Here is a 10,762-nt window from a genome sequence, read left to right on the forward strand (position 1 = left end):
ACTTAGTTACTTTCCACCACTGCATACAGTATTAGAGCACCTATCTCGAACATATATGTATCGGCAATAATTCAGCCGACTGTACATGTCCGTTTTCAACCTTGTGTCCAAATGTTTTCCATGTGCCTTTTCCCCATCTACAAGCTCACAATGCAGTGTTGTGACCACATTAACCCTGGTGTCCCTATTGTGGGCAAATCTCCCCAAAAAAAACTTCCGAGACTGATTAAGGAAGGACACAACTACTTCAACATCATTGGGATGGAGAAAATCCACCCATCTACTGTAAAAGCACTGTACACCCAAGTAACGGGGTGCATGTAAGATATAATGCAGGGTTTCTACAGGTTTAGGCAAGTTAGATTTAATGCAACTTATTTAATACCACTCAGAATTATATTTCTGATTTTTTTAAACATGTTTGATATCAAACATGTTTTGTTATTAATATCCGTGTCATTTTAGATTTTAGTGTTGGCTATTCAAAAATAGCAGATCTACAAGTTCACAGCGCCTCACTTCGCGCTTTGAGCTCGTACAGCTGCTATTTTTGAACATTTTTCAAAAACCTTGAAAGTGTTTGAAAAATGGTGCATAATTTTGAATTGTTTAACGCAAATCTTCTCTTCTGGGGGTCCCTGGCACAAAACATTTTCAGATGGGGGTCCGCGGCCAAATAGTTGGTCCTCGTCACGAAACGGTTTGAGAACTAACTGATTTAGAAGGATTTGTAGAATCGGCCTCAAGTGTTAATGGGTTAACTTTAATTGGACACAGGTCACCTTGTCATCTCTGTCTGAGATTGTTTCATTCACTGCATTGAGGTACTGCCGACAGTATGATACAGTTGCTGCATGATTTACTTGTATAAATATGACGCCACACTCCCTAAGTTTAACCGCATGTAACCGGTGAACACTCCATGCGCGTGTACTGTTCACCCACAAACGAGCATGGGCTGCCTGTGTGCGTCCAACAGCATCCAAGCTCCAAATCTTGGCAGACAACGCAAGAAAAGTTAGCTACATGTTAAGGGGTCCCCAGTTCAAATATGATTATTTTGGGGGGTGAAAAAATTGGGAAACCTTGCTCTTGGACCCCGTCCCGAGAGGAATTCTTTGGAGGAGAGCGCAATTCGCTTTCTTTACAGCTGTCCGGAGTGACAGGGGAACTAGCTGTTTTGAGAGACACGAGTGGTTTGAGTTAGCGTATACCGTACTGATTTGGACCTACGGCATGACTGTATTCAGAAGAGAAAGCGTCTGAAGTACGCGAAGGGGGCTTTCAGCAGTGGCACGACTGCACATTCCTCAGTGACGCATGTACAAGAAAATGAACAAATACCCATCCGTGTGTGTGTGTGTGTGTGTGTGTGTGCATTACGTTACCTTCCTCTCACTATGTTCTCCTGCAGTAACTCCTGGATGATCATGGCGATGTTCGACACGTTCACCTTATTGATCAATCCATTGATTGACTTCTTCAGAGCCTCCCAGCTCATCCTCTGATAGGCCAGGCTGAGGAAGGGGGCGGGGCAAACATGAGTAGGAATTACATCATTGTATTACATACAATAGTACAAACAGTACGATGCATATGTGCGCTTACACACACACACACACGCACACACACACACCTGCTCTTATCTGTGATTTGTTGTTGCATCAGCCTCAGTTTGGCGGGGGGAATATAGGCCCCGCCCGTCCTCGTTAAGATGGGATCAAGCTCCTCCTTCTTCTTCTTGACGGGCGGCTCTTCTCCTGCCCCCGCTGCCGGGGAGGGCGAGCGATCCCGCCTCCTGTGGTCCCTGTTGTCATAGCGATCGTCATGGCGGTCCCTGGAGAGCAAGGACAGGACAAGAAATACTAAGACCTGAGGCCGATTCTACAAATGCCTTCTAAATCAGTATTTGGCCACGGAAGGACCCCCCCCCAAGATTTTTTCCTAAATGTCCAAAAATAGCAGATGTACAAGCTCACAGGACGGCGCAAAGTGACACGCTGTGAGCTTATATATCTGCTACTTTTGAGAACCACTGTTCTAAATCCAAAGAGTTTTCAGAAAAACTTATGTTGCGCTATATATATATATATATATATATATATATATATATATATATATATATATATATATATATAGCCAAAATCTAAAAAGACAGATGCTTTCCCGGTTTTAATGGGTTAACAACAGTAGAAAGACATGGGGGAGACTTCAGAGGAGTGTAGGGACGTAATGTCCATCATTTTCTTAGTTATTATTCCGTCAATTACTTTTTAGATTCATTGAATAATCGAGAAGCACGTTATATCAAATATTTTTGTAAGAAACCCAAATATTATGATTATTGGTAGCGGTCAATGTCAGTCATTTCTTTGTCATATTTAAGTTATTAGTCAAATCTGCCCTGTGCAATTCGTGTTCACAAAGCCTAAAAAGGCAAACGTACATGTTATTTTCATGGATGAGTTTTGTGTTTTCAGTGGTTTTCCACCAAATGGTGCCGTTATCTATCCTGCCTGATGACGACAGACCCGGAATTGAATGATTTAAAAAAATATGTATTTCCTATGGGGAAAACTCTGTTCCTCTTGTTTTACTGCAAAAATCAAGCCTCATTCAAATTAAAATTCAAAAAGGCGCTCGGGTGGCGCAGTGGTAAAGTCCCTGCCCACCACCACGGAGGTTGTGCGTTCGAATCCACCGTGGTGCATCCGGCTTGGTCGGGCGACTATGCGAACACAATTGGGGTTCGGGGGAGGGAAGCCGGGCAGGGAGGAGGGTGATATTTGTCCCTGCATGTATTCCTACATGCTGGGGGGCGGCACCTGTCAGCGGGGAGTGTTGGGCGGGAAGAGTAGGACGAAGGCTCTACGTCCTCCCGGTGGGGGCTCCTCACTGGCGGGTGAGTCAGTAGGATACAACAGCAGTGACAACACAGAAATGTGTGTGGGGAGGAATTAATTGGCATAACGACTACATTGTGGAGAAAAAGGGGGTCAAAAATGATTGGCTACTCTAAATTTGAAAAACAAAAGCCTCATTCAATTCAATTTAATTGAGTGAAAATGTATCGTCAGGTAAAATGAGTGAGTGACAGCCGTAACGTGCGTGCGTGTGTTACCAGTAGGGGTGTCACGATACTCGATACGTATCGAAATCGAACCGAAAATGACGTTCGATACAGTGTATCGAAATCAAAAGCCGTATCGCGATTCAAGGGTTAATTTAAAAAAAATACTCCCGCGCATGCGCACATCCGATTGCACGTCCGGGTGAAGCCATGCTGCGAGCAGCTGTTGTGTTTTTCCGTGCATCGCGCATGCGTGCTTACGACGGGGGAGAAAAAAAAGACGACAGGACAAACCCACACACACCGCAGAGGAGTTTGGAGTAGACAGAGAGAGAGACGCTGTAGCGTTGCGTCTGTACTACTACTTTACATTTCACCATGGCCACTGCTGAAGCCAGCGATGGTAATGATGATACACAAACGGAAGAATTGGAAAACCCTCCCGCTTCCTTTAAGTCAAAAGTCTGGCTATATTTTGGCTTCCCAGTAGTGAATTATGAGGGCACCCGACGTGTTGTTGACAAAACGGCTACCGTTTGTCGATTATGCTCCACATTGATAGTTGCTCCGTCTTCTCTTTTTCCCCTCTACACCTATACCTCTCGGCCAAACATCGCCGATCTACAAGCTCACAACGCCTCACAGCGCGAGGCGTTGTGAGCTTGTAGATCTGCTATTTTTGGCTAAAGTTCACCTCAGAAAAGGGATGGGGTTAAGGTACAAAAAAGAAAACCTGTTGAAGACCCCTGGCTTAGCTTATTATTCACATTTCTTGTGTGTTAAAGCTCTTACCTGTTCAAACAATGTGAACATACTTTAAGATGTTTAAGAACATGTAGCCAAATAACAGTTGTCTTTGGATCCTTTTTTCTTACATGTTCAACTTTGTATTTAGATTTTATTTTGTTAGAGCTTCTTGTTGTTAACTCATCTTAAAGAAGAATCTGAAAATGACAGTTGTTGTAAGGGCATAAAACCCTTTTTGTTATTCTCATTTGATATTATTCAAATAAAAGGGACTTATTGAGAAACATGTGTTTTTCTTTACAAATCAAGACAATAGCCTAAATTAATAATCATATAGCCCTCAAAGCTGAAAAAAGGACGTTTTAAAAATATACATCGTATCGAAAATCGAATCGAATCGTGACCTTAATATCGAAAGTCGAATCGAATCGTGGATTAGGCGTATCGTGACACCCCTAGTTACCAGCGGTCTCTGTAGCCTCCTCTGTCTTGGCTCCTGGAACGAGATCTGGCCCTGAATCTGTCTTGGCTCCTGGAACGGGATCTGGCCCTGGATCTGTCTTGGCTCCTGGAACGCGATCTGGCCCTGGATCTGTCTTGGCTCCTGGAACGAGATCTGGCCCTGGATCTGTCTTGGCTCCTGGAACGAGATCTGGCCCTGGATCTGTGTTGTGGAGAACCGTCTCTGGCCATGCTCTGTTCATCTGGAACTCTCTGGAACAAAGACAAACGACAAGCTGTGTAAATAACAACAAGGACCAGACAATTTAAGGAAAGCGTGCACCTGTTATGTTAAGATTTTCCGTAATTTAACGTTGCATTAGTTGCATGAAGTCCATGAGATGTGTGAAATTCATGCATGAAATAAAATAAAAATATTAGAAGGAAAATATCAACGAAAAAAAATGATGTGTTGAAATGATGTTTTCATAATGTAAAGAAAAAAAGACAATATCAGTCACCAGTCGACAGGTGTTTTCAATGGTCACTTCCTACATGTACAAGTGCGCTGACACTAATAGTCTCGCATAGTCAGACAGTTTTGTGACATCTAAATTCAGTGAATGGCATTAAACTGTGGAAACAATTAGGAAATCTTAAAAATAACAGCATCTGATCACAGAACCAATGCAAATGCTTTCATATTTGGGACAGTATCAAGATTGGTTTTCAAAGCAGCTGGCGTAGGTTGTTTTTTTTAACCATTGGTTTCCTTCGGCGTCTAAGCCCGTTCATTGAATTTAGATTCCCCCAGAATGTAAATTCAGTAGGCGGCGATCTCAGATCGACTGTCTAAGTGAGACTACGATACTAGAGCAGCTGTGTCAAACTCATGGATAAAAGCAAAATAAAATCTCATGACTGAAAATGTTTGTATGACCAAGTCCTAAATGTGCGATTTGTGAAACAGTATGAAAAGGAGCCCCCTTTGCTTCTGAACATATTGCTAGCTTGAGCACTAGAAATGCTTAAAATAAACGAAAACACAAAACAGACGATCTACAAGCGACGCATTGAGAGCTTGTAGATAGGCCGTTTTGGCTGCGCAACATGTTTCCACAGAAGAAATGCTGGCTTCTATGCAATCCAAATGACTGAAATCAGTCTGAGACTGAGAACTTTAATCCACGCGAAACTGGCAGCCATTTGGAAGGGATCCAATCCAGCCCCTGTTCTGACTATTGTTACTTTTTCTATTACAAACAATTACAGCAGCACATCTACAATGGACAAACCCTGACCTCTCACCTTGATCTGAGCCACACTGCTCCTTATCCTCCTCACCGTCCCCTCGTCTTCATCGTCACTGCTGTCACTCTCACTGTCAGAGGAGGCGGACGAAGAGGAGGAAGAGCTAGCCTGTCCGGGGCTAGCCTGGGGGGGAGAGGCTTTGGGTGTGTGGTCCGGAGATGGAGTTCCGTCTCTGGGCTTTCCCTGCGGGGAGGCATCTGACTGTGGACTGGCCTCCTCTTCTTTACCTGCAGAGAAAAACATTATTCATTAGTGTGGGCGGAGGAAGACAGGTAAAAAGAGGACGCTGACGAGAGTGAGTAGAGAAAAGAGATGGAGGGATAAATAGAAAGGAGAATAAAGGTCGGACGGGCTTTGCGAACTAGTTCGGAAAGTCAGGACATCTGGGAGTGCAGGAGCGTACGGGAAAAAAAGTATCAGACATTCTGAATGACGTCAAAATGTTATTATCACCTCTCCCTTTCCGGAAGTTTGGATGTCAGAAGGAGCATGTATTGCGCTTAAGTGTTCAGCATGTTTCAGTCTAAAGAAGTGCCCTTGAGCAAGGCACTGAACCCCCAAATGATCCAGTGGAGCTGTTCAGTGGCCAGCAGTATAATATATAAGACTGTTGCTGTACTGGTCAGCTCCCAGGTTTGTCTACGTATGTACAAAAGGGTAGCGCTCCTCTCCAAAGGTTGAACGGTTTCCAGCTTGAAGCACCCAGGGGCAGGGCGCTGCACCAAAAAATGCTGGCCGTCGGGAAGCGCTGAGGCGTGACGGTCAGCGAGGCGTCTTCCCAGCGGCGTCGACGGCCTAGCGGTTAAGGCGCTTACCACATATAGGCTCTAATGCAGCCTGATAGCGAGTCGCGGGTTCAATTCCCGAGCCTGACAGCCTTTGCTGCGTGTCACTCCCTTCTCCAGTCATGCTTCACTGTACTATCCAATAAAGGCAGAAAAGTGGACACGGCCCCTTACTATGACCACTAGGATGAGAGAGAGGAATATTATACTGACCAGTGTGTTGTCTGTCAGGACTGGAGTTGCTTTCCTCTGGAGACTCCATCTGCAGTGAAATACAATTAAACCATCATTAGTCATTAATCTTAATCATTACGCTCACATGTCTTAACCCATTAAGACCTGAGGCGATTCTTTAAAAAAATCTAAATCCTAACAGTTTTTGGAAAAAAATCTGAACATTTTTTTCTCCACGATTTTTCAAAAATAGCAGATCTACAAGCTCGTAGCGCGGCACTCGTTGCCGCGCTATGAGCTTGTATATCTGCTATTTTTTAATAGCCAAAGAAACCTAAAGTGACACAGATGCGTTCCAGGTCTTAATAACAGAGCCAGATCTGCAATTGTCTAAATCTGAATGACTTGTTTAAATGGTGAATGATTAAGCATCTAACGTGTAACATTGTAAACGTTATATTGTTTTTAATTGCTCAATTTCATTTTCTTTTACACTTGGAAATATCCTACCAATTGCAGATAACACATAGTCGATGTATATTTTGTTTTAATTTTCACACATATATTCATTCGTTTGGTAGTTATACATTTTTGGAGTACATTCATGTGTTCAGATGCCTGTCGGATTGTGAGATTATGCTCCAATGCAAGTCTAAAATATTTGCGTAAATGAGCCGAGGAGCTGACATGAGATTTCAGCGTCGGGTACGCTCATGTCCAATTGATGACAGATTGATAAATGCCGACAATTTTGGTAAGATCAGCGTACACCCGTTTTTTGGTCTGCGCAAGCTTGATAAATCAGGTTCCTTGTGTCCAACAGTACATTGTGATCCAAAATAACCCTTTATCACATCTGTAACGGAAGGGTTTTGGCTCAGGAAGCTTACGAGGTCATGTTAGAACCCCATTTGTGCGCCCTCTACAGATCCGGTCAATGGATATTTTCTATTGACCGGATTCTAGGACCCCCTCGAAAACGAGATCCTGAATCTCAAGGGGTTACTCCTAATAAAGAATTTCAATATATAATATCTGTAGAGGGCGCAGCGGAAATATTTTACATTTTGACCAAAAAGTGTATTTTAGACATGAGGTGGGGGGCTCAGAGTGTTGCCACTTAGTAGAGTAGGCTTTCAACTCCATAAAACCGTCTTTGTTTTGGTGAGTAGCGAAAGTGTATTTTTTATTTTTACTGCAGGCAATGCAGCCTCTGGTGCGAGCACAAAGACTCGAAAGTCCCATAGCCTTAAAGGAGAATACCGGCCAAATTAAGTGTTGCCTTTGATGTCTCGTTACTCACCGACCGACGTGAAAAGTGGCGTACTTTTTTTCCATAGATTCCCGTGTCGTCATTTTTTAAACCCCCTCCGTTGTCAGAATGGGAGCGCGTGGGTCAGTGAGATTCGTCTATTTTAACCGAGGCAAAGTTGTTTTTCTCTCTACTCCTAGTCATTGTGGAGTCTCATGATAGTCAAACGTGCGTTGAAATTTCCTGCGAGGCCACCGTCAATGGCGAACGAGTTAACACTGGTTGCTTGTTTCCAGAATCTGGCAACACGAGTTGCCAGGTTCTGGAAAGAAACAAGCATCCAGTGTTATCCACTCGTCCGGTATTCTCCTTTAAGGAGAACTCCTTCTAGGCTATGGACCAGAGCTACATTTAACCGTGGTACACCACCACAGCTTAAATTTGAGCACCAAAGTTTAATTTTCCTGTAAATTATTTTTATATTTATTTTCTGCAATGGAAAAAAAAATGGTTCCATCTTGTGTATCTAAGTATGCATCTATGTATCTAATATTTGTGACATAATTTCATAATACACACAATTGTTTTCATACATGTTGAGACAATTCATATTTAAAGTAGACACGCTAGTTGAAATATGAATTGTCACAAGATTTATGCAAATAATTATGTATTATTAAATTATGTCACAAATATTCAAGACATAAGATGGAAGATTCCATTGTAAAAAATAAATACAAATAATATTAAAAATAAGCTCAAATTTTGAGAACCAATTTTCCCCCCTTTTTTTTGCCATACTGCTACAACTTCATCCTAGGGAAAACACTGGACTTTTATTTGTAACAGGAGTATTTCTACATTGCTGTGGTATTGGTACTTTTACTTAAGTACAAACAATGTGAGTAACTTCTTCCACCACTGTCCTCAAGGACCCCTGTGGGTTGGCCGCGGACCACACTTTGAGAACCACTGGATTCATCAACCCAAACTAACTAACAATCAGGTTTATCTCAGGTTTTGACAGCTGGGCTAACAGTGAACTTTAAAAACAACCGGTTAACATAAAACAACTGTCCTAAACGCCATGTGTCTTTTGTGTAATGCTAATGCTAATGCTAAAGCCACAAGAGTGTGACTTTAATGAACAGCATTAAAGTTAGTGGCTCTCTGCAGGAACGTTATTGTTATTGTTATTAAATGGAAACAGCTGCCGGTTGAATGTTTTAAAACGCCTTTATGAATGAATATAAGTTTGAGTGTTTCGTGTTTTCTTACCCGAGTAGTTTTAGTTTTTACACCGAGAAGCTACGATTCAACTTCCAGCTTCCTGATGTTAACGTGATTATCTTCCGGGTCAGGGTCTTCTTCTCTTCTCCTGCCTCTGCTTGTGGCGGGTTGTTTGCAACCGTTTAGGTTACATACCGCCACCTACTATAACCGGAGGATGTAGTTGGTACTGCACACGTTAAATTCACTTAGACTTGGGGGGCATTAAAGGGATATTTCACTTTCAAATAAAATAAACATAAAAAATATATAAAATAAATGAAAAAAAGAATGGAAAAATCACGGCCCCTTCACGCATTAGAAGGACATTCTAATGCGTGAGGGGGCCGTGGTTTACATTACACAAAAGTGAAGGAAAAAAGTGAATACTTTTTAAATAACACACATCTTGTCACAACAAATATATTTCAAAAAGTATGCATGATTAGAACATGATTTAACATTTGACATTTAAGCTATAACATTTCTACAATTGCTACAAAACGTGTAAATCCAATAATTTTGGACATAAACAAGAAAATGTAAGTCTGATAAATAGCATATCAAATCCTACTTACATTACTGAAGACATTTTTCAGTAATTTTTCTTTAACATTTTGCACAAAATAGCACCACTATGAATTGAGTACAAAAGGGCCCCATTTGAAACAAGCCATTAGGCTTTCATGGGCTTTTTATTCCTATTTAGTTGACCTTGTATTTAAACTGTACTTTCATGCTTTTTTTCTGCAAACTTCTAAATAAAGTATGCAATCAATCAATCAATCAATCATTGAGATCTGGTCAATGGTAATTATATGCACCAGATCTGTAGAGGACGCAGTGGAGTAAATACAAATAATTTCCGTCTGGCAGACATATTTTATTTTCTGCCCAAAAAGTGTATTATACAGAGAAGGCAGAAGGTGGGGTCCTGAGAGGTTACCCCACCCTGGAGAATAGACTTTAAGTTTCAACAACACAAAACAACCTTTGTTTTGATGAGTAGCGAAATGGGTTTCTTTAGTTTCACTACAGTTGGAGACCTCGCACAGTAGTGGAACTTTCAGTCCATGGGAGGAGCACCGCTCCTCACAGAGCGTTAGAGCATTGGTTCTCAAAGTGGGGTCCGGCCGTCCGGGGACCCCCAGGGGTCCTTGAGGGAGTTCCAGGGGGTCCCCAGCTAAATGATTTATAGGAACCAAATGGACCCTTATCGGTCTGTAACTCTGAGAGTGTACAAATGGAACCAAATGGACCCTAACGGGTCGACCCTCCCCGCCTATAGGAGTGTCACGATATATTGTCCCACGATATAGCCTATCGTGGTATTAAAATGTGACGATAGGTATTGTCATGATGTCATACTGTATCGTAATATTTTTTTAATTATTTTTTTAATAAAAAAAAAACATTAATTTTTTTGCCGGTGAAAGTTATAGGAGTTCTTGCTGTATGGTGTATGATACGAAATGTAAAGCTTATCATAATCCTACTACTATAATTGACAAAAGCTCCGAAGTTCGTCCGGGATTCGCAAGCACAGGATCACTCCACATGCCTCCAAGACCTGTCACAGACTGTTGATCAGAGCTCTGGCTATTATTTAGGCATCTTACCCCACCTCGATCAGGGATCAGACTCTCGGCTTGATTGATTTTCTGATTTGCCTATCAGACCCTCAGCCTGATCTGGCAGGTTGCCATAGCAACC

General features: G+C 42.1%; 1 protein-coding gene across 1 annotated transcript in view; it reads right to left on the reverse strand.

The window, feature by feature from the left end:
- cwc22 (CWC22 spliceosome associated protein homolog) overlaps nucleotides 1-9,145 on the reverse strand; it is a gene marked incomplete at its 3' end in the record, with an annotated part of 28,077 nt that extends 18,932 nt beyond the window's left edge. Inside the window, exons 1-6 of the mRNA XM_080457269.1 lie at nucleotides 9,059-9,145; nucleotides 6,568-6,616; nucleotides 5,567-5,796; nucleotides 4,281-4,531; nucleotides 1,637-1,837; nucleotides 1,389-1,517 (exon numbers count right to left, since the gene is read on the reverse strand). Of these exons, the coding sequence (XP_080313395.1) occupies nucleotides 1,389-1,517; nucleotides 1,637-1,837; nucleotides 4,281-4,531; nucleotides 5,567-5,796; nucleotides 6,568-6,616 (860 nt within the window). The remainder of the gene's footprint in view (nucleotides 1-1,388; nucleotides 1,518-1,636; nucleotides 1,838-4,280; nucleotides 4,532-5,566; nucleotides 5,797-6,567; nucleotides 6,617-9,058) is intronic.
- Between the last annotated feature and the right edge of the window lie 1,617 nt (nucleotides 9,146-10,762).

The sequence above is a fragment of the Gymnoscopelus braueri genome (assembly GCF_963280865.1).
Source record: "Gymnoscopelus braueri genome assembly, chromosome: 18".
Taxonomy (NCBI): domain Eukaryota; kingdom Metazoa; phylum Chordata; class Actinopteri; order Myctophiformes; family Myctophidae; genus Gymnoscopelus; species Gymnoscopelus braueri.